Source organism: Hylobates moloch, unplaced genomic scaffold (genome assembly GCF_009828535.3).
Source record: "Hylobates moloch isolate HMO894 unplaced genomic scaffold, HMol_V3 SCAFFOLD_7, whole genome shotgun sequence".
Taxonomy (NCBI): domain Eukaryota; kingdom Metazoa; phylum Chordata; class Mammalia; order Primates; family Hylobatidae; genus Hylobates; species Hylobates moloch.
Genome location: NW_026652282.1, coordinates 117,002,187 through 117,027,153, shown reverse-complemented (window position 1 = coordinate 117,027,153; position 24,967 = coordinate 117,002,187). Strand labels below are relative to the sequence as shown.

Sequence of the window (24,967 nt, the reverse complement as noted above, 5' to 3'; positions counted from 1 at the left end):
GGACTTGATCTTGGGTTATATTAGGCTTTTTGTTGGATGCCTTTGCTGTGTTTTGAGAGACATGAGTGCTAACTAAAAGCACCATTTCTGATGTCTGTGAGATCTGAGCTCCTGAATGCCCACCTAAGAGTGTTTGGATTGTTTCCTAAGTGCAAATCCTGTTTGGAGTAAGTTGGAGCAGGATTCACTAATTAATTTATGTCTGTTAGGCATTGATGCGTGTCTCTGAAAATGACATACTTTTGAAAAAGTGAATCACACAGATATATAAACGGGAAGAGCCAAAAGTCTTTGCCAAATGAATGGCTGAATCTCTAAGTAAAGAGAAAAAATAATAATAGTAATCTCTAAGTAAAGAGAAAAAATAATAATAACTTTGGCACAGCATCCTTTCCTCCAAGTTTAGCTGGTGTTAGGAGGATTTTGGGCATGTGAATTGTAGTCTTTCCAATTACACGTTACCCCTTCTTGCTGCTGGTGAGTTGCTTTGCCATGTCCCATTGTGCTCTGGCTGTGAGTTGGAGCTAGCTTTAGAGCATAGGCATGAACAGGGGAGGGTGGCCTGTAGTGTTTGCCATTTATTCAGTTTTACAACAAAAACGGTTGAAAATATAACCAATTCCAGAAAAAGCAGTAAAATCCCACAGTTCTTTGCAGCTGCTCTTCTCTATAATAATGAGGTCATGGTGCTTTGTGATGGCATTTAGAGGAACCTCTATTACCTGGGACAGGCAAGCAATTGTGGATGTTGCCTACACTCAGCACACAACTTAAAAAATTAACAACCATAGAGTTTGAAGCACTTTGGTCACCTCATGGTCACAGAGCTTAAGTTTGCTGATGAGTACAGGTGCATCTAATTTTAGATGTTACATGTTTCCTGGAAAATTGCGTGGAGATTGTTTTTTTTTCCTTCCTAAGTGATATCTCTTTCTGAGTTTATTATACTTTCTGCAATGCTTTTTCTTCAAGTATGATTAATCATCTATTGATGAGAACAGCTAAACTCTCATTAATTAACCAAATATCTATTGAGTGCCTACTGTGTGACAGGCACTCTTCTAGACACTGAGGATCCAGAAGTGAAAAAAAAAATTGGCACCATGGGGCTTACGTTCTAGGCATAATTTACCTTTAAGTCTCTCTGACAGAGCATCCTGTCAATCAACCAACGAATGGTTATTTATCAAGTATTTCGTATATGTTGAATATTGGGGCCAGGTCTGTGGGGGAATGTGGACTTCAAAGAGCCTACCTTTTAATAGGAAATTCAGGACTAATCTCAGCACCTGCATAATGAATAAAGAATATTGGGCTGATAGACCACTGAGAGCTTAAATTTACAACATCTCTACAGACTATAAAGCTGTAGCTGTTTGGAAAAAAGAAACATGAAGGTAGGTCAGTGAGGACATTATGGATAGCAACAGGTGATACTACTGGAAGGGCTGCTGCTGAAAGCGACTAGCAGTAGCTCTTTTGTTTCATGGCCCTCATTTCTCCCTAGTCTTTGTGTGGGGCTATTTACCACCAGTCTCAGCTGCAAATTCTGGTAGGCTCTGGGGCTCCTACCCTAAATCTTAGTAGCTGCTAGGAAAGCAGGGACCAAGGGAGCCTTCTCTCCATAGGTGAGGCTCCTCTCTAACTGCCTGGATTGTTAAACAGGCAGGGAGGAGCTGCTGACTACTGAAATTTCTGAGGGTATTCTCACAGACTTCATATATTTACCTTGATTCTCTCATCACTAAGAGTTCTAAAATAAATAGTACCCTGAATGTCTAGGGCATTTGTTCATCTTTTATATGAAGGGACAAGGAAAAAGCATAAAGGATGTTGGACATTGATTTGGGAACACATGTCTGGCCACTCTTCAATGTAAAAACAAATTATTTTCCAAAAGTTCATTTTTAAGTGATTATTAGGGACACAGAAAACATTTTCCCATAGAAACAAGGCTCAACACGGTGATTATGTTTTCTGGCTGGCCCACAACAGCCTGTTGAATACTTAATGTGGCTGAACTATAGAACTCACAGAGGCTAAGTGGCAGGTGTGATGCTGTTTCTGGGAAAATGTGTTCCGCATTCCAATTTGGAACACTAGGGAGTCAGTCCCTGTTTCTAAAGGGGTGGGAGTGGGGGCATTGGGGAAGACACCCTCAGGTCTGGCACACAGATGCTCCAGCAGCTGAGAGATCACCCATCCACCCCACCCCGCAAAACTGGCAACCAGTGTGCTTTTGCAAAGGCTCTGGTGACGGGAGCACAGGAGGAGGGGCGGGAGCCGGCCAAGCCACAATGGCTGGCTGATTGTGAGGCAGCTGAGTCTAGGCCTCCTGCTTCCTGTCCTTGGCTTGGAAAGCGCTATTGACGAGAGATATTTCATTTTTCCCTTTCCTTCATGCCTACTCTCTTTTTGGTGAGATTATTCAAAACCAGTTGTTCCTTCTTCTTTTTTCTTTTCTTTTCTTTTTTTTTTTTGAGGCAGGGTTTCGCCCTGTTGCCCAGGCTGGAGTGCAGTGGTGCAATCTCAGCTCACTGCAACCTCTGCCTCCCAGATTCAAGCCATTCTTCTACCTCAGCCTCCCGAGTAGCTGGGATTACAGGTGCCCACTACTACATCTGGCTAATTTTTGTATTTTTAGAAGAGATGGGTTTCACTATGCTGGCCAGTCTGGTCTCGAACTCCTGGACTCAAGTGATCCACCTACCTCGGCCTCCCAAGGTGCTGGGATTACAGGCCTGAGCCATTGTGCCCAGCCATGAGTTGTTCTCTTTTGCTCTCCCTTTATTTAATCCTGTGACTGGCCCCACTAAGATGCGTATATTGTTCCTCATTCATTCCCCTCTTACCTGAACACTTAATACTCAACTAAAGATAAATCTCTGTTATAGAGAAAGGGTTCTCCCCTATAGGAGTGCTAACAAGGAAGAATGGGAGTCCTATGGTGATGCTGAGGTAGCCATCAGGGAATGAGATTTGTGACTTAATGAAGGGTGGGGGGCAAGCTCAGATCTTGGCTTCTGTCATAGGAGCTCCATGGAGCTGAACTTCCTGGCTCTGGATTCTATGAGGTTCGAGTAATCTAGGAGTCCATATTAGTTATGTAAAGTGACTTTATAGAAATCCACAGAGCCAAAAAGAAAACATAGAGAGTTAAAGCTTTCCATGATCACAGTCCAAATGCCACGATGCAGTGGCAGCAAGATAAAGCCAGAATTTATAAATAGGTCATTTAAAAATGACATTTTGAAAAATCAGCTGGTAAACAGGTTATAAGCATGTTAGGCTGCAATACCCTAGACTCTCTTTGCTCTGATTCTGTAATACTCAACACATTTCTGATTATAATTTAGCTCACCAGAGAGATTTCTCTATTGGGAGAGAGTGCTCTGGCCAGAAAATGGGAGTATTTAATCTTCTTAGTGCTTCATTTATTTTTAGTAAAAATTAAGAAATTGGCCTTTTGGTTTATGCATTGGCCTTTTGTGAGCTTGGCTAGTGTGAGTCCATTCTCAAGAGCCTTGAGAACTGAAGACCTGATTCTGGGCCTTGGGGACCCAGCCAAGATGCTGCCTTTAAAAGCTCCTATTTAGATGACAGACCACAAGACCTCTCACTGAGCTCCTTTGCTCAAAGACACTTTCCAGATGGAAAATGGAGCCTCATAAAGGTAGTGTTGCTTTCCTAAGGTCCTCACAACTGCTCAGTAGTGACAAAGCTGAGATTGGAGTCAAAGTCTTCTGACTCTCACATCAGTGTTCTTTCCAATACACTGTATGTTGTTTCAGCTACAGGCACAAATTAGATCTTGGAGAGAAAGGGAGGAAATAAAAGTTGAGAGCAAGGTTTGCTCCCTTAAGTTTGGTCCATATCAAATAGGAACAGCTATTATTTAAAACCAGGCACAGTAGAAATGCCATCCACTATATTCTAGTAAGTGGAATACCAGTGGGTAGTGAATCCAATTTCTGAGCTAAGAGCATTATTTGTTGCTGACTTTGTGACTGCTTTTAGTAGGAGCTATGTGCACACATCCCAGATCACGTTCACAGAGCCAGGAGTGGTACCACCCAGTGAAATATGACTAAGCAGCTCAGATTTGCTTGCTCTGTTGCACTATGTAATGACATTTCCACCAAAGTTCAGGGGTTAACAGAGGCAGTGTGCTCAGCTGTGAGAATTAGAGAATGTGATTCAAGATGAGCTAAGTTAAGATTTTGTTCAATAAGAGCAATAAGAACAAGGAAGAGCTGGAATGTTCCTAAATATTCGGAATCTTTTTTAAAAAACAGGCTTGAAATATAAGCTATATGTCCTTGTGGTCCCAATGAATCACTTGCTTTTCTTTTTTTTTTTTTTTGAGACGGAGTCTCGCTCTGTCGCCCAGGCTGGAGTGCAGTGGCGCAATCTCGGCTCACTGCAAGCTCCGCCTCCCGGGTTCACGCCATTCTCCTGCCTCAGCCTCTCCGAATAGCTGGGACTACAGGCGCCCGCCACCACGCCCGGCTAATTTTTTTGTATTTTTTAGTAGAGACGGGGTTTCACCGTGGTCTGGATCTCCTGACCTCGTGATCCGCCCGCCTCGGCCTCCCAAAGTGCTGGGATTACAAGCGTGAGCCACCGCGCCCGGCCGCTTTTCAGTTGATTAGACTTTTAACTCTTGAGTAATGGAACCTATTATAATCACCCCCAACCTTAAATTACCTTTAAATAGAAGTTGCTTGGGTGTTACTGAAACCACATGACATTAAAGATGACCAGTTCTGAACCAGGGTAGGGTATGCCTTCTTTTCTTAACTAAGATGTGGCTAGACTGCTGTGACTGGTTAACTCAGGTGGTTAGAGCATGATGCCAAGAAAATCAGGAGGCTAGGTGTCATTGCACGTGGCGCAGACGTTTTAGCTTGGTTCTGTAATCACGAGCTGGACCCCTACCAGACCAGGACCTCACAAATATGGACCGTGGCTCACGAGGCAGACCTGGTTCAACAAATAGGAGGAGCTTAGTGTAGCTTTTCCCCTCTTTTGGCAAATGTGGCCAAGTGCCTCCTAAGTGAAGGCTGACTCTTGAAATGGGAAGGACAGCACAGGAATTAGGCAAGGCCCCTGCAGAGACAGTCTTGTAATATGGAAGATTTTCTCTTTGCTACAATTAGTTGAATTAATCATTTTAGAGGCTATAACAAACTCGATGCAGATGATACAGATGCTACTTGTATTGACAGAAGCAAAGGATTTCTTTTTGTATACAGACTCATGGATTGCTTTTTCATTTTTTCTCTATGTCTCATGAAAACATAAGGTGTGCATGCAGGGCTACAATGCCCCTCAAAGCATTTTCTTGTGTATCTTTATTGGCTCCATCATTTTCCTGCCCTGTGACTTTACTCTGAGTCTTAGTTTACTCATCCGTGGAATGGGGAAAATAATTGTACTGACATCATGGGCTTGCTGGGAGAATCAAATGCAAATAAAAAAATATATTTGTATCTTAGTCTGTTCAGACCACAAGAACAAAATGCCATAAACCAGGTAGCTTATAAACAACGGAAGTGTGTTTCTCATAGTTCTGGAGGCCAGAAATCCAAGATCAAGGCATATTTAGTATCCCAGTGAGGGCCTGCTTCCCTATTCATAGATAGTACCGTCTCTCTATGTCCTTACATGGTGGAAGGGACAAGGTAGCTCTCTGGGGCCTCTTGGATAAAGTCAACAATCCCATTCATGAGAGCTATGCCCTCATGATCTAATCACCTCTAAATGCCCCCACCTCCAAATACCATTATACTGGTGATTAGGTTTCAACATATGAATTTGGGAAGGGCACAAACATTCAGATCATAGCAATATGTATGTGATGTCCAAGCGTGGCACCAGGAACATAGCAGGACCTCAGTAAATCAGTAAACAGTAGCTGTAAGATAAGTGAGGGAATGGAACAGGGAGTTGGGAAAGTTTCTTCTCATATGCTTCCTGGCTTTTTTCAGTTTAGGGAAAGTGTCATAAAATAGCATACATGTTGAAACCGAGCACTACTCCAAAAGGTTTTATTTGTAATGCTATAGAAATATTAACTTCTTACAGTTTACACTGGCAGATCCCCAATAATTCACAATTAACACCTGGTATTTAGTGGTTTGCAAATAGGTTTTGCTGTCATTGGGGATATCTAGAATAAAAAGCTGTGGGGAAACATTTAAAAATTAAATGTCTGGGCTGGGCGCGGTGGCTCACGCCTGTAATCCCAGCACTTTAGGAGGCCGAGGTGGGTGAATCACTTGAGGTCAGGAGTTCGAGGCCAGCCTGGCCAACATGGTGAAACCCCGTTTCTACTAAAAAAACAAAAACAAAAACAAACAAACAAACAAACAAAAATTAGCCGGGTGTGGTGGCTACTCGAGAGGCTGAGGCAGGAGAATTGCTTGAACCTGGGAGGTGGAGGTTGCAGTGAGCTGAGATCGTGCCACTGCACTCCAGTCTGGGGGATACAGTGAGACTCTGCCTCAAAAAAAAAAAAAGTTCGATTTCATTTACTGATGTAGGAATGCAACTTAGGTTGGCTATATGTAAATACTTAAAATATCTTTAATAAAGTTTAATCCCTGTCTGTCCTATTGGTTAGAGTAAATGTTTTTATTGTTGTTAGATTTGAACCTTGCATCATCTGATTGCAGGAATGATACCTTGACACCATCTAGCAGTAGTCTAAGAAGTAGTACTTTTTTCTTGTCTGAGTCACAGTAGTGGTAAGATGAATGGAGGGAGGGAATCCTGCTGTTCATCTGACCTTCATGGATCTAACTGGAACTAACTGGCTTTTTGTGCACCAAAATAGGTATAAAGAAAGTTCAGCTAATCTGGGACTCAGTCACAAACCAGAGACACTGAACACACTAGTGAGGCTTGCACAGGGTACTAGAAGATGAGTATCATCATGACTTTGCCATGATTTGACTTTGACTTTGAAAAATTTCATTGAAAATGATTATGGAAAATTACATACAGCATAAATGTGCAAATTTACATTACCTTTTTAACAAGTTCCAGTGCTTTGCAGACAGAAAAGGGAATTGGTTCTCTATTTTGGATGTATAAATGAGTGGGATTAGTCCTAGGAAAGTGGTCTGTACTGTAATCTACCTTTCCTTGTTCTTCTCACACCCTCTCTGCATTGGGGAATTCTCCTTTGCTTTCTCCTATTTGGGGACCAGAGCCCTTAGTCTTTCTCCACATCATCATCTCTCAACTTGGTCTCACACTGCTCATTTCCACTAAGACATAAATAACTGATAGTGGCTGAAAATGTTGTGATCCCTCCAGATAATATTTCCATTTTCATAGGGGAGCTCTCTGAAGTGCATGGAAGAAAGATCTAGGGTGGAATTTTCAATATCATTCAATTTAGGACTTAGAAGGTATAGTGTGGTGAAGGGTGTTTGTGGTTGTATCTGATTCTCCAGCTACTCTGAAATAATAATGCTTAGGCATTGCTTTCTCTAGCAGTTCCCAGAGGCTTCTTCCAACTCCTTCTTCTGTAGTTTCTAGTGCCTCAGAATAGGCTTGCAGCAAGAAGAACAGTGTCCGTGGATAAACTTGACTATATTGGGGTTTTCCCAAAAGAGAACCGGGTACAGTTCAGGAAGCTTCCCTCAAGCAGATGCAATGACTCTTGTTGATGCACATTTCATTTTCTGATCAGTTTATTTATTTTCAAAATCAGTCAAGTACTTGTACAAGTGAATAATACCAGTGTTGCCATGTATAGGCATTTAATAACCCTGGATAAGGAACAACTAAAACCAGAGGGAGACGTTTTTTATCACAACTTTTGCTCTCATGCCTTATTCTGCTAATATTTAACTTCTGCTTATTATTTTAGATCTACTCATCTCTACCACACCCACCCAAAACATGTATCCACATGCACACACACATGCACACTCCCATTAGGACTGATGGGCTAAAAACAAGTGAATTTTTTTGCTTTGCTACTATTTTGGCATACATGTCATTAACATTTTCCCAGTTAATCAGTTCTAAGGGAGACTCAATAAGTCTGAAATCCCCTGAGATACTAGACACTCTCTCTAGTCTATTGCCTCTGGTTCACCCAGGCTTTGACAAACTAAAACAGAACTCTTGTCAATGTATTTCTGGAAAAGTTTGAATTTTATATGGTAGCATTCAGAAATATATTTGGATTGTGTTGTTGTTTAACTCTTTAGTAATATTAGCATTAGTCTTTTACCAGAAATATATTAATGTCTCATTTTTAGATGCAACTGGGCTTTTTGGTCATTTTAACTTTGAATGCAAAACATTCATTGATTAAATGAATAAAGCAGTGAATCCTAGAATAGGCAGACTTGTGTAGGTTTGCATTTGCATGTATCTTTATTGACCCCCCAAAACGTGAAAAATTGATATTATATATTTTCATTCTAAAAACAGATTATAGGTTTTCAAGAACATGTACAAAAAAGATAGAAATTTGTCTTGATATGGTTCCCAGAAAATATGCAGATTAAAAATGGGGCCGGGCGCGGTGGCTCACGCTTGTAATCCCAGCACTTTGGGAGGCCGAGGCGGGCGGATCACGAGGTCAGGAGATCGAGACCACGGTGAAACCCCGTCTCTACTAAAAATACAAAAAAATTAGCCGGGCGTGGTGGCGGGCGCCTGTAGTCCCAGCTACTTGGAGAGGCTGAGGCAGGAGAATGGCGTGAACCCAGGAGGTGGAGCTTGCAGTGAGCCGAGATTGCGCCACTGCACTCCAGCCTGGGCGACAGAGCGAGACTCCGTCTCAAAAAAAAAAAAAAAAAATGGAACAAATGGCTCTACCTAATGGGAAGACAGACCCTTTAAAATCCTATGCCCATTACCAATCATGTCCCATATGAAAAGGTACATTTTATTTCCATCCCCACATTTGGGGAAAAAGTGATGCAATCTGTTTTCTTTAAGAGACTTCTAGACATCCAGGAACAAAATGTTTTTAGAAGGGGCATTTCCATCCAGAAGGTGGGCATCTGGTTACCTTCAGATATGCATACTTACATTGTTGGCTGGAAAATTAATAGATTGTACCTGTGCATGAGAACACTTCTAATTTCAAATATACATATTTAAGACTCAATATATTTTAACACACTGACTACATTTCAAAGGTAACAGGTAAATTGTATTGAAAACAACATCTGATTGGTATCTTCACTGGGGACAATAGCATATCAGATCGACAGTTGACTGGTAAAGTGAAATGTATTTACTTAATGTGTTTTTTGCCAAGAGTTGAGTAGTATCAGACAGGCCAGAGGTCATATTTGGGAAAATCATCTAAAGCCAGGAAGAGCCCATAGGCTCAGGCAGGCAAATACTTGAATTCATGATGAGCTGAGAGGGGCAAGGTCAAGCAGCAGAAACTGGGAACTGAAGCTGGGAGCAAAAGGCAGACCTGGGCAGAAAGTTTGGGCAACATGGAATTGGGATCCTAGGCAGTTGGGATGCAGCGGGTGGCAGTGGGGAGGAAGGAGAGCAGAGAAAAAGGCACTTCTGACAGTGACTCAACTAGACACAGCTAATAAACTGTACAGATGCAAGCATGTCAAAAAGGCTCCACCTCCTTATTTGTGGACTGTCGAGGACATTATGTAGGTGATGGGCATTAATTGTAACCCATGCATATGAGCTTCCTGTAACTGGGCTGAAACTATTGATACATTCAGGCCAGAAGAGTGGGTCTGAGTATGCGCTGTTCATTTCCTGGTGGGCGCTGCCTTCTCAGCTTGGCTCTCATTTCCCATTACTGCTTTGCTCTGACTCACTGATGGCCTGCCACATGTCATTAGGCGGCTCAGCTGCTGCTCTCATTTCTCCCAAAGGTATATGGAGGTTTGTGTCTTGGCTTTTACACTTTTTTTTTTTTTTTTCCCGGAGGGCTGGAGGAAGTGGCCTTTTGATAGTTTTGTTTGTTGAGTTGAATACTTGTAGTGTCTTACGGTTTCAATTTTCCTTTCTCACAGGTATTTGATCCTGATGACCTTTATTCAGGGGTCAATTTCTCCAAGGTACTGAGTACTCTTTTAGCTGTCAACAAAGCAACAGAAGGTAAGCCGGGCTTGTGATTTATATGTTCTGGGTGACATTTTTGAATCCATGTGTTTGTGGTTACCCTAGGAGCCAACTCTGGCCAGGATTGTTCTCTTGATGCAAATTTTCCCCTTGCTCCCCCAAATACACCCCAGCAAATGTCAAATGCTTGAATTTTTCATGGCTTAGGATTTAAAACATACCTATCATAGATGTTATTCTAATGACTTTAATATAATGATAAGAACTAAGAAACTATTCCATTCAAAGCTCTGAATAGCCAACTGAGTATAACAAAACAGAAAAGAAAAAGGAAAGACCAGTTCCCTTTTTCATAGAGTTTACAAAATACAGCCGTCACTTCCCTTTCCCCACTAGAGACATATTTTTCTCATTTTTTTACGTATGCCTTTGTCCATGTAAAGGAACCCCTCAGTAGCCTTGCACCAAAAATGAAATCTTGGGGTCATAGGGAGTGAAAATAATATCTTTTATTTAAATGTTTAACACCTACCACACTAGAGGTATTAAATATAAATGCTAGTAAATGTGAAGAAAATGATGATATACTTAGAATGTAACTTCACTCCTTCCCTGGTATAATATTTTACCAACAGCTGGATAGTAATAATCACACTTAAAATGCTTTGAGCTCTTGCCCTGGATCTAGGCTGTCATAAGAGCCACAGGTGATCTCATTCAATCCTTGAAACAACACTGGGGGTAGGTATTATTATTATTAGGTCCATATTACAGATAAGGAAAGTCAGGCCAACAGTTGCCCAACTAGAAAGTTAGTGGCTGAGTTGGGATTCAGACCCACATCTAAATGACTACAGAGCCCTTATGCCCAAGCATGAGGCTTGCTGCTCAAACTGTTGGAGAGTCAAGAGGCTGTGTGCCCAGCATTGCCAGGTGCTACAAAAAATGTCAAAGCTATGGTCCCTGCCTTTGAGAAATTACTGTCTATTTAAAGAGACTCAACTTACCCACGTGAAACAATTAGAGGACAAGAGCAGACAATATAATCAAGTGCCAAATAGGTTAGAGCATCTAGGAAGCTATCGAGTAATTATAGTTTTTGTCAAAAGAGCTGTATATAATAGCAATATGTGTAAAAATACTTCTCCAAAGTTGTTCTTTTGCTATTTGGAAAAAAAAATGCTTTTGAGCTATTGCAAGGCGTATAGCTGAAAGTACAGCTAATTCAAGTAACTATATTTAACACACATGACAACTATCCAGTTCTAGTCAGGGAGGATCGTGTAATTCTAACATTATGCCACACAAATTATACGTTCCTTTGCCAAACTCTCCTAGCAAGTTTTACAGTCTCTTCCCTTGCCACAGATATTTATAAAATACAAGGAGGTGAAAGTTAAAACCCACAGCATCAAGGAAATTACTTGGATACTGAGCTTGTCGCCTAGGGAATGTTTGGGCTTTAGACTTTTGCAGTTTATATCTTTTAAAAATAAATGGAGAGGAAAAGAACCCTTATTTAAATTTGTCAAGAAGCCAGCTCCTCTCTTTTGTATACTCTCAACAAACTGAAAACATCCAGCTCAGCTCTGGCCTGGTCGAATTTCACAAGGTTTCAAGGAAGAGAAGACTCTTGAATCTGATTGTTAAAAAAATTATTCTAGTATCAAGATTGCATCTTTCCCAAACACATCTTCTCTTTCACTCTCATTCTGCACCCTGCCCCACACACATCAGGGAGATTTTACATCATATATACCACACATATTGTTATGTGTGAGTAAGAAATGAGCCACTGAGTTATGGGCCAAAAAACAAAGAGAGAAATTTGAAATATTTCAAAGTAATAAGAGCCACAAACAGCTGTTTGGTACCCAATATAGTTCTGCCTTGGATAACAGGACATACTGTTGCAACTGGTTCAGGAGGGAAGAATTGTAGGGAAATGGTTAAGAGAAAATGTGGTTCTGTCGCTGTTTTTCATTCTACTGGAGCACGATGGCCAGTAAGGTTAAGAACAGGAAGTTGGCCACCAAAAAGGGAAGGGGGATTGAAATACACTTGACGTGTTCGTAATGATAACAGTTAGAATTACAGCCAGGATGCCTCTGATAGTATCCCGAGAAAGATAATGTTATGTGGTAGATGTTTCTCTGACCTGAGTGGTTCCTTTAACATGCCTTTTCCTCTTTTCACAGATCAGCTATCAGAAAGACCATGTGGACGTTCCTCTTCTCTTAGTGCTGCTAATACTTCTCAGACAAACCCACAGGGAGCAGTTTCTAGCACAGTTTCAGGGCTGCAAAGGCAGTCAAAGACAGTGGTAAGTATAGTCCCCAATTCTCCGTCTGTTTTAAAATCCATAAAATTAGATTGATATCCTAGTTGCATCTCCATATGTGGTGAGACAGCCATCCGGTTTGTTTTGGGCATCACTGAGAAAACTAATTATAAACCGAGCACCAATTCAGGCTGGCCCGAAGGAGCAAATCAAAGGCATGTGGTGGGGCAAAAATCCGGATTGAAGCTCCAGCTCTGTCCCTTACGAGAATTACGCAAGTCGTTTAACTGAGAATGCTATGCAAATGGAAGTCATTATGGCTACTTTCTGATGGCAGTTTGCTGTTAATTTCCCTATCCCTTGTTTTATTAGAACTAAATAGTGCCTGACACATAGTAGGCAATCAATAAATATTGATTAGTATCCTCATTATTATTGCCATTTTTATTTTTCTCTTTCCATTCCTAATGAGGAAGGCTTGATTTTAAATTTCAGTCTATGATGAGCTTCTATATTGGGATCTCCCAGTTGCCTTTTCACTTGGTCTTATTGGGAGCTTTTATTGGGAGGAAATGCCTCATCTTCTGCTCTTTGGGTGAAACCTTTATTTCCTGTCAAAAGCCACCCACTTGCAGTAAGACATTATGACCTATTACTTCCAAAGCACTTGAGCATGTGGTTCTTAACTTTTTTGGATCACAGATCCCTTTGAAAGGCTGATGAACACTATGGCTCTACACCCCTGGTACCCTCTCAAATTGTATACAAAAGCCCATGTGTATGAACTTATTTAGACAAAAATATGTTGTGCTTATCAGATTCTCTAAGGGGTCTGTGACCCTCAAAAAGGAAGTCCAGTTTATACATGACAGATTAAGAATTCCTGACTTAATATATCCACGTAATGAAACTGCAGTTGTACCCCCTAAATCTATAAAAATAAAAAAATGGAAAAAAGAATTCCTGACTTAGGCAACTATGGGTTATTTGATCTTTGCATATAAATAAGTCTTAGCCAAATTAAGATATCCTTAGTAATTAGGAGATGGGAGGCAGATTTTATGGAGGGTAGGTTAGTACATCTTGGTTACATAATTATGTGGACTGTGTGTTGAGTAGAGGCAGGGTGGAATAGCTTATCCAGGGTGGAATAGCTTATCACTCTACTTTGTTATCTGGCTTAGTTAAATAGATAATCTTTAGATAATGGGGAGGGGTGTGGAGAGAAAAATGAAAGCTATGACCCACTTCAAAATACACATTCTCACAAATGCCAAAGCTTATGTACTGTTTTGAGGGATTTATTAATCCCTCTGAGACCCATTCATGGATTCCTAAGTTAAAAACTCAGGACTGAGATGGATCTGGGGTTTTGTCTTTGCTTCCTCCACTTTATTTGCCTAAATCCATATCATTCTACCCCTGCCTTATTTAGATGAGTGCTTAATCTGGTGTGGCTTTTGTTTCTATAGGAGATGACGGAAAATGGAAGTCATCAGTTGATAGTAAAAGCAAGATTCAACTTTAAGCAGACTAATGAGGATGAACTGTCAGTTTGTAAGGGGGACATCATTTATGTCACTCGAGTTGAAGAAGGAGGCTGGTGGGAAGGCACATTAAATGGGAGAACAGGCTGGTTCCCCAGTAATTATGTCCGTGAAATTAAATCCAGTGGTAAGTGAAGTTTTTAAAAGCCTTTTTGATTGTGACTCCTGTACTTTCTTGGTATTCTTACTGAAAATGGTGTAGTTTTAATTGGTTAACAGAAACTGTTTATACTTGTATGTGTATGCCAAAAATAAGAGTAGAACAGAACTGGGAAAAATCTGTGATTAGATATTTTGAAACAAATTGTATTTAGATTACATTAAGGCAGCAGAAAAATAAAAAAAGCAAAGGAATTCAAAGCTCAGACAACTGGTCCACCCTAACTGTATCCCTTTATGTCTACTAATTCTAGCCCATGTAATATAGTACATAGTCCTTCTCACCACTCTAAAACTTACCATGGCAGAATCCAATAATAAGAGAGGCCATGTGCTAACTTCCTTTTTTTAGCCTTAAGCCCTGTAAGCAGACCTGAGACTAAATGCCTCAGACATGAGAGATAATAATGATAGGGCTGCAGGAAGCTGTCTGGCCACTTTGATTCTGAACAAGATTGCCCTTAACTCACTGCATACTGCTAGCTGTTTACCTATTTTTTGTAACAATAGCCAGAGAATGAAATCGAATTGCTCTTCAGTAGTCTTTTCTTCTCTCTCTCTTTTTTTTTTTTATTTTTTTCAGACAGGGTCTCACTCCGTTGCCCAGGCAGAGTGCAGTGGCTATCATAGCTCACTGCAGCCTGGACCTCCCGGGCTCAAGTGATCTTCTTGCCTCAGCCTCCCAAGTATTTGGGACTACAGGTGCACGCCTCCACACCCAGCTAATGTTTAAACTTTTTGTAGAGACAGGATCTGCCTATGTTGCCCAGGCTGGTCTTGAACTCCTGGGCTCAAGTGATCTCCTGTGTTGGCCTCCCAAGGTGCTGGGATTACAGGCATGAGCCACTGTGCCTGGCCACTCTTCAGTAGTTTTCCTTAGAGTGTTTTTGATAATTCACTTGCCCTTTATTGTTTAAGAAGGTAGGCTCTGCTGATATTGCAAAAAACCCAGCAAACCCTTATACATAAAAATATGTCACAATACACATAAAACAGCATTTAGTTATTCACATTATTACATCTCTTTACTTTTCGAAAATATTTACACAAGGGCTCTTTTGAGTGGTTAGCTCCTCAGTGCATTATTTCTTTTGTAGATATCTTATTGCTTTTTCAGTGCCTCAAAATTGATACTATTAATTAATTAATAAAATTATAGGCTCACTGTAAGTAAAATGAAACATTGTGGAAATATACAGTTGACTCTTTTTTTTTTTTTTGAGACGGAGTCTTGCTCTGTTGCCCAGGCTGGAGTGCAGTGGCGCCATCTCGGCTCACTGCATGCTCCGCCTCCCGGGTTCACACCTTCCTCCTGCCTCAGCCTCCCCAGCAGCTGGGACTACAGGCACCCACCACCATGCCTGGCTAATTTTTTTTGTATTTTTAGTAGATATGGGGTTTCACCGTGTTAGCCAGGATGGTCTGGATGTCCTGACCTCGTGATCCACCCGCCTTGGCCTCCCAAAGTGCTGGGATTACAGGCGTGAGCCACCGCACCCGGCTACAGTTGACTCTTGAACAACATGGGGATTAAGGGCACTGAGCCCCCATGCAGTTGAAAATCCATGTATAACTCTGAGCTCTTGAGAGCTGAAAATTTCTGATTCATTTTGATATTCTTGAAGGCTGGCACCCGAATGGCATCTCACTAAGGGCTCAATTCATTCAATATGGACCAGGTACTGGATGAGGCACTAAGAATACCAAGAAGCATTCCATCAATTTCATCAAGAGGGAAATATGTGAATATTTGGAGGCAGCTGTCTTTCTCCAGAGTAACTTGATAGGATTTCCCACACTTTCCTTGCCTTCTCTAGAATGATTTCAATACATAAATTTCCTTCTTCAAACATATGGAACTTGAAGACCCTTAAAGGCAGTAGGATCATTAGGGCTTATTAGTTACTTCTAGATTCTAGTGTTCAGAGCATTGCCCTAAAGTTACGACTTTAAGACTGAGAATAAATAAAACACACACACACACACAAAAAGAAAGAAAAGAAAATCCATGTATAACTTTTGACTCCTCCAAAACTTAACTTCTAATAGCCTACTGTTGGTTGGAAACCTTACTGATTATATGTTATATGTATTATATACTGTGTTCTTATAATAAAGTAAGCTAGGGAAAAGAAAATGTTATTAAGAAAATCATAAAGAAGAGAAAATACATTTACTATTACTTAAGTGGAAGTAGATCATCATAAAGGTCTTCATCTTCATTGTCTTCATGTATAGATGGGATGGGCCTGCAAAGTTCGAACCCATGTTGTTCAAGGGTCAGCTGTACAATGTAGATAATGAAAGTTCCTCTTCTCTTTGCACTTTCCCCCTGATAACCAGAGTTAGGAGCTTTTTCCTAAAGTGTTTAAGATAAAATTAATTTTCACACTTTTCTGTGTTCTATGTTGGGTTAAAAGGGGTATCCCCTTTAATGGAATATGTTTACTAACAGATTTATAATTATATACCTATATGGAGACTTCTTAGCATTTTTAATTACTGGGAATCAAGAAGGTTCTATTTAGCCCTGGAGTATTTCCACAGGCTTTGCCTGGAATTTCCTTGGTTTTGATGATATTCACAGATGATTTTTACCTCTCACTACATCTTTCAATTGACATAATTTTGTTGACAGGATCCCTAAAAGATTTTCCAGGTTCACTCTAACATTGTTCCCTGATACAGTGTCTTTATCTGCAAAACAAAAAGGAGCAGTAATTTTGTCCAGGAATCCCAAGCACTGCTGAGGGGACCTGGGAAGTGAACAGCACACCCTCACTTTGACGACTGTCCTTATAATGTCCCTCACTGTGATTCCTTGTAGCAGTCTGGCCACTCCCTTATAGACTGCCCCAGGTTATTTGTCCTGGTCTTAGGGCCCTTCATTTTAAAATTTCTCCTATATTCTCTCTGGTTTAGGACTCAGCTTAGGATTCATGTGGCAAGCTCCAGCTCTGACTTGAGCACTTAGGTAACCCTTAGAAGCATCTAACCCAACTGTCAAGGACAGGTCTGAGTTGCTTGGGTCAGGAAATGAGTGCTAGTCAGGGAAGGCCTGGAACTAGCAGTGTACGGAACAACCTCTCTCATTTAGCTTATGGCAGCAGCTTCCTAACTGGCATCTCTGCCCCTGTTTTTGTCACTCCTATAATCCAGTCTAAACTCAGTAGCCAGAGTGATTCTTTCAAAATGTAACTTGGGGCCGGGCACGGTAGCTCATGCCTGTAATCCCAGCACTTTGGGAGGCTGAGGCAGGCGGATCACTTGAGGTTAGGAATTCGCGATCAGCCTGGGCAATGTGGAGAAACCCCATCTCTAATAAAAATACAAAAATTAGCTGGGCATGGTGGCGCATGCCTATAGTCCTAGCTACTTGGGAGGCTAAGGCAGGAGAATAGTTTGAACCGAGGAGGCGGAGGTTGCAGTGAGCTGATATCGTGCCACTGCACTCCAGCCTGGGTGACAAAGCGAGACTCTGTCCCAAAATAATAATAATAATAATAATAATAATAATAATAATAATGATGATGATGATAATAATGTAACTTGGGTCATGGCTCCCCATCTCAATAAAAGAAAAGGCCAAGGTCATCACAATAGCTTCCAAGGCCCTCCAGGATCTGGCCTTCCATTGCCCTTCTGGCTTCCTCTCTGATCTCTCTTCCCCTCACTCATTCTACTTTAGCCACACTGGTCTCTTGGCTGCCTGTGCCAGACAGGCTCCTGCCTCACTTGCTGTCCTCCTGTCTGGAACACTCTCCAGCTATCAGCACGGCTGGCTCCCTCACCTCCTTCAGGTCCACTCACTTGTCTACTTCACAGGAGGGCCTTTCCTGGTCACCCAGGAGAAAATTTAACCCTATCCCCACTCCCTCTATCCCCCTTCCCCGCCTAAATTTTTTGCTTATTTTTTTCCCCATCTAACATAATACACGTTTACTTATTTATTTCATTTACTGTTTATATTTTACCATTAGAAATGTAAATACTACAAGGGCAGAGACTTCATTCGTTTTGTTTATGCTCAGTAAATATTTGTAAAATGAATGAATATTGCGGCGTAGGTAATTCAATTCTGTTCAGCTTGTTCACTGAGTACCTCCTAGGCACTCAGGGGGTCTATAACAATCTATACCTGATAGACGCCGTCCCCTAGCACCTTACAGTCTAGTAATCAACACAGGTCTGTGCACAACTAACTGTTACAGGCCAGGACACAGTAAGTAACACAAAGGACTGAGTAAGATGCTGTAGGAACAGTGAAGAAACAATTTGATTAACAATAACATAAGGAGTGGGGAAGCACTTGAATTGGGTCTTGAAGGACAGAAGAAGCTTCTGACTGGGAGAAGAAGATTAGGGGGAACTTTTAAGTTCAAGCGTGGAAGTAAGAGTGGATGGTGGGGTGATTCGGGTTGAGAATCAGATGCATGATGATAAGGAATGGGACCTTGAGCTGGAGCTACATTAAGAGGCAGTGTCAATGTCAAGTTTTAAGCAAGGGATAACATGGTCTAGGAAGATCTTTCTGGAGGTAGTGTGGGGGATGGATTTCAGGGAAGTTGTGGGAATAACCAGCAAGGGCGTAGAGAAACTACCAGAGGCTACTGCTAAGGTCCAGGCAATCTAGATAGTGGTATGGATTACTCTGGGGATAGTGGGGAGGAAGAGAAGTGGATGGATGCAGTATATACTATTGAAATGAAATTTTAAAAACTTGCTGATGATTAGTTTTGAGGATAAGGGAACAGATGAGAACAACACCAAGTCTAGAGATCCAGCTTGATATTGAGCTCCTTAATGGCATGAAGTGTCACGCATCTAGCCAGCCCACAAAGGTTGATTTCTCTTAATGAGGGTGTCAATCTCTGTCTTGGACACTGGTGTGGTGGAGAAGCATAAGACATGGCTTTTGCCTTCAGGGTGTTCATACTGTAGTGTAAGAAGACATCATTAGAATACAATATGAAAAGTTTATTGATAGAGCTAAATACAGGATGCTATGGAGAGGTGGGAGGAGAAGAGAGGAACATAACTCATCTTGACAGGGAAGTCAAGGGGACTTATTCATCTTTGTATACTGTCTTGTCTTCATATGCCTAACATGGTGCTTTAGACATAGGAAATGTTTGATGTGTGCTGAACTCCATTAATAGAGAAGACAGGAGGAGGCAGAGGTTGTGTGTGCATGTCTCTGTGTGTGTCTGTGTTGGGGGGGTGATTGGTACTGAAGATGATGAACTGTTTTGTACTTGAGTAGAGGTGCACCGAGTCATAGGTCTGAAGATTTCTAGCAAGTAGTTGGCAGTATGGTTATGGAGCATAGGAGAGAGATAAGAACTGGTGATGAGGCAACTGACAGTATAGGTCAGTGGACGATGAAGTGTAAAATATATAGCAGAGCATCAGTGTTCAGACACAGAGAGTGCATTGTGCCTGAAGAGGTTGGCGGAGGCTTCATGGAGGAGATAGGGCTTAAGCTGAACACTGAAAGACAGGTAAGCTGTGAATAGGCCCAGAAGAGAGGCAGGGACAATCTAAATCATAGTGATTGTTCAGGGAAAACAAAACCCACGACGGTTCTGTGGTAGGACTGAGCAGAGTGAGCTTGATGGACAATAGAAGAGACTAGCTTCAGGTAATAAAAATATCTTGCTGGGAAACTAGGTGCTCAATAAATCTTTGTTGACTTGAATTCTTTCCTACCCCAACTCTTGCCACCACCACAAAATAGTAGGTAAGCCAAAAGCTATCTAGGATGCTGCCGAGGATTATTTTAAATTAAATGCTATGTTGTGTTATGTTTGGTCTAGAAAATACTTGTCAATTTTTAATTAATTAATCTCTCTCTGTCTTTTTTTTTTTTTAACACGGGATCTCACTATGTTGCCCAGGCTGGTCTCAAACTCCTGGGCTCTAGTGACCCTCCCGCCCTGGCCTTCCAAAGTGCTGGGATTACAGAGGTGAGCCACCGTGCCCGGCCTTTATTTCTTTCAATGAACTCCATACTGATATATAAGCTTAGGAAAATTTGTCTTTAAGGAGTTTGAAAAAAGTGATGTAGTGAAACTTTTTTTTTTTTTTTTGAGATGGAGTTTCGCTCTTGTTGCCCAGGCTGGAGTGCAATGGCGCGATCTCAGCTCACCACAACCTCTGCCTCCCAGGTTCAAGCGAGTCTCTTGCCTCAGCCTCCCGAGTAGTTGGGATTACAGGCATGTGCCACCACGCCTGGCTAATTTTGTATTTTTAGTAAAGAATGTTGATCAGGCTGGTCTCAAACTCCCGACCTCAGGTGATCCGCCCGCCTCGGCCTCCCAAAGTGCTGGGATTACAGGCGTGAGCCACTGCACCCAGCCAACATAGAGTTTTAAACCCTGTTGCCCTACAACCTTTTAGGCCATTTATAAAGTTCAGTCAGGCGTGGAACTAAAAATCTTTAGTGATCTCAGTCTGCTTACTATTGGGTCAAACATATAACACTGTGGCCACTGGAAGAGTCAGTAATTCTGACACATTCATACATGCAGCCTGGAGGGTGGAGGGACATTTAGCCTGATACTACACATTCTTTTGTAATGTCTTAAAAGCAGAACAAAACAAGCCCAAAGCCATACAACCCTCACCCTGCAGATTGCTGTGCCATGGGAGTGCTGTGCATAGTTTTCCTCCCTTGAGCCTGTCATTGACAAGAGCACTTTGTGCTCTGGTAAATTTGCCCTTGGGGAGTGGCGTTTTAAGTTTTGGATTCCACTGTAGCTCTCATCTAGAGATAATTATGACCAAAGCTCTGGGGATAGCTTTTTCCCGCTCTTCGAGAGGAGGCCGATTTCAGAGGTTGTATGGCATAAAGAATCACCCACCTAATACTATAGAAAGTTAAGAAATAGAAGACTTGAGTATGAAACACACACACACACACACACACACACACACACACACACACACATCTCTTTTTAACATGAGCTTGTGGCTGAAAGTAGAATAAGTTTTTGTGACCATGATGATAAAAACCTCTTTCCAAGGATGATTGAACCTGGACATTGGTGACATCATGAAGCCATTGCCACCAATTCTGCTTGCCTACCTCTGGATTTTCTATTACATGAGAAAAATCCTATTTTGACCAAAAATATGTTTTTTAAGGATCTTAAAAAATACATGTATTAATAACTTAGTCATTATATAATTTACAGAACATATATTAAGGGACTTTGCTCTTGTATTTCATATGAGTCAGATACATTATAAATGAGAACATTAGCCACTTATACAATTTTCCGTTCTCTTTTAAAAATCAGTGGTAACTTGTAAATTAACTTGTTATTTATACATCAAAGTAATTTCTGCTAGCACAGTGTCAACATAATGGTAATGATATCCTTTTTAAATTTTTGTCTCTGTTCTGTTACCTAGAAAGGTTGAGGGTTTTGTTGGGACTTTGCATTAAAAATTTCCTGGCAAAATTTTTAAGCCAAGAAATTATTGAGGCAAGTGCGATTGAGCAGATATTTTAAACAAATTCTATTTTCTCCCACTGATTTGATTAAGAGGTCATCAAATCCTTCTTCTAAAACTTCTTATTAGCAGTAAATATAGATATCAATTGAGGGGATTAGGTACATGGTTAATTAAATTTGTATTAAGGCAGATTAAGAAATCACTCTTCCTGCTCATTATAAACCAAAGCTAGGATTGAGCTTTATATTTAGACTTCCTGTTTTAATCCCCTGGGTGTATCACATAGATGTTTCCTGTCCAGAGAGACTATTTGTCACTAGATTTCTTTTTGTCCTATCACCACCAACAGGCAATAGTAATCTGTACACCAGCAAAGGAAGAGAAAGAATCAAAAGTTAATTGGAAAGGAGTCTTTGTATCAGGATCAGGAGGATTTCTTATGCCTGTATTTGTGTGACGCTCTTGTTTGAGTTATATTATACGAACAATCCATTGGAATTCTTCACTATATTGACTGATTTTTCCCCCCACTGGTTGGATTACCCAGTCTCCTCATTGCCTTAGAACACCACTAAAATGTTTACATTTTCATGTTCGTTCTAGTTAGGGCACTTTGAATCCCCCCCCCCGCCCCGCCTAGGAACTGAACTTGTCTCCTCGGAACCTCCACATATTCATTCCTTCTCTGCATGTTGCTGAGTGTGGGTTTCAGAGAATTCTTCACATGGCAGGAGGAAGAAGTGGTAGGGGTCGGGGTGGGGAGCAAAGGAGGAACAAGAGGCCAGAAATTGTCACTGAGGTCATAGTGCTGGTGTTTTTCTCTTTGCATTCCCTCTTGTAGTGTTTCATGGAGCCAGTCATTTGCAAGGGCTACATTTTTTTAGACTTTCCAAGTTTATCCTTCCAAATCTGTCTCCCTTCTGTTCTTTGTGTTAATTCCCCATCCTAGACCAAGACTGCAGAGAGAACTAGAACTTCAGTGCTATGCTGAATTAATAGTGGTGAGAGCATGCATCCTTGCCTTCTTCCTGATCTTAGGGGGAAAGCATTTAGCATTCAGTCTTTCCCCATTATGTAAGATGCTAATTGTAGGTTTTTTGTAGACGCACTTTATTAAGTTGAAGAAATTCTTCTTTATTCTTATTTTTTCCACGAGTTATTTTTTTCGAATAGGTGTTTAATTTTGTCAAGTGCTTTTTCTGCATCGATTAATATTATCATGTGACTTTTTTCTTTTAAGAGTGTTAAGATCATGGGTTACATTAATGGATTTTAAAATAACCAACCTAGGATGAATCCCATAGTATACAATTCTTTTAAAATATTGCTGAATTCTACTTGCTAATATTTTGTAAATTATTTTGCATCTATATTCATGAGGGATATTGGTCTGCAGTTTTCTTTTGCACTGCCTTTGTGTGGCTTTGGTGTAGTGTAATAGTGATTTCATAAAATGACTTGGGAAGGGATTTCTTTTATTTTCTATGTGACATTATATGGAATTAGTATTGATTCTTCCTTAAACAGTTGATAGAATTCTCCAGTGACACCTTATGGGCCTGGAGATTTCCTTTTTCAGAGTTTTAAATTTATAAGTTCAATTTCCTTAATAGTTATAAGGCCATTCAAATTGTCTATTTCATATTGGGTGAGTTGTGGTAGTTTTTGTTTTCTGAGGAATTGGTTCATTTCACACCTAAGTGTCAAATTTATGTGTGTAGAGTTGTTTGTAGTATTCCATTATTATCCTTTTTATATCTCCAGGGTCTGGAGTGATGTCCCCTGTTTCATTTCTGATAGTGCTCACATTTTCCCAGGAAAGCCTTATGAACCACCAGTGGATCCAGGCGGATCCTGAAGTAGCATAAAGCTTCCAGGAACTGGCTATGCTCCACATGTCCTAACTGGGGAGTGACAGAATTGTCCCTCATTGCTACTTTTCTGCCTTATTTTCACTCTACCCAACCTGGCCCCACTGGATAACTCACTGTCGCAAGAACAGTTCTGCCTTGAGCATTGCCATTTCTACATCTGTGTTTCTGAAGTCTTCCCTGAAAAGAAAACTCTGTACTACCTTCCCTGCCTGTTTGAATTCCATCTGCCCTTCAGGGCCAGATCGAGTACCTCCTTCCCAGCAAGGTCTTCTCTAACCATCCCAGATCAAACTCATAGCCCCTCTGAACTCCAGCAGGAACCCCTGCCCATGCCATTGACCAAGCCCTTCAGTAGCTTTATCTCTGGGTATCATATTGGTTAGGAACACAGGCTCTTGTCAAGACATACCTGGGCTTCAATCTTGGCTCTGCCGTTTCCTAGCTGCATGACCTGAGATAACGGACTTCACTTCCTTAAATCTTAGTGGCCTCCTCTGTAAAATGAGAAGATAGTCTGCCTGTCAGGGTTGTTGTAAATATCAAATAATATGTCTTAAAAGCTATTAAGTATGAAATAAATATTAGGGATATTCCAATACAATAATAATTAAAAATCAAGGTTAAATGGGAAAATATTTATAAAATAATATTGTAGTAGAAGAATTATAAAACTACAGGTAAGGTTAGAAAGATCCAAGAGTGTGTGCATATGTGTGTTCACAAACATACATAAACGAATGGGAAGACACACTTCAAAAACAGTCTAAATGATGATGGTCAGCTCTAGGTGATGGGCTAATTGCTGGGTTTTATTTTCTGTTTTATATTTTAAATTTTTTGGGGTGGGACTGCAATAGATTTATAACTTGAAAATATTATTTAAGCCGGGTGCGGTGGCTCACGCTTGTAATCCCAGCACTTTGGGAGGCCGAGGCGGGCGGATCACGAGGTCAGGAGATCGAGACCATGATGAAACCCCGTCTCTACTAAAAATACAAAAAATTAACCAGGCGTGGTGGCGGGCGCCTGTAGTCCCAGCTACTCGGAGAGGCTGAGGCAGGAGAATGGCGTGAACCCGGGAGGCGGAGCTTGCAGTGAGCCGAGATTGCGCCACTGCACTCCAGCCTGTGCGACAGAGCGAGACTTTGTCTCAAAAAAAAAAAAAAAAAAGAAAATATTATTTTAAAAAAATCAAGATCTGATGATATATTATTATTTGGTTATTTATACTGCGCTATACTTTAGAAAGGGTTTAAAACAGCATACAATATAGCAAGTTAAAATTAAAATATAAACCAAAGTGAAGCAGAGGAGAAAATGCAGGTAGGAAAGATGTTATGTTGTGACATTGCTAAAAATTTGTTATGACTGTCTCATATTTTAATTTTTTTTTTTAAAAAGAAAAATGTCCTAGGATTTCCTTTAGTCATAAGCTTAATAAGTAAGATTAATTTAGGTAAAAGAAGGGCAGCATTTTACAACGCAATGGAATAATATTAAAATTATACTTAAAAGAGAATAATTTCCTGCTAGTTTTCATTGAGTTAAACCTTCTGATCTACTATGTTGTT

General features: G+C 40.8%; 1 protein-coding gene across 3 annotated transcripts in view; it reads left to right on the top strand.

Moving 5' to 3' along the window:
- ARHGEF6 (Rac/Cdc42 guanine nucleotide exchange factor 6) overlaps positions 1-24,967 on the top strand; it is a 117,256-nt gene that overhangs the window by 23,917 nt on the left and 68,372 nt on the right. For all 3 annotated transcript variants that reach the window (XM_032757723.2, XM_032757724.2, XM_032757725.2), the window contains exons 3-5: positions 10,026-10,110; positions 12,273-12,397; positions 13,828-14,029. In XM_032757723.2, coding sequence (XP_032613614.1) covers positions 10,026-10,110; positions 12,273-12,397; positions 13,828-14,029 — 412 coding nt within the window. The remainder of the gene's footprint in view (positions 1-10,025; positions 10,111-12,272; positions 12,398-13,827; positions 14,030-24,967) is intronic.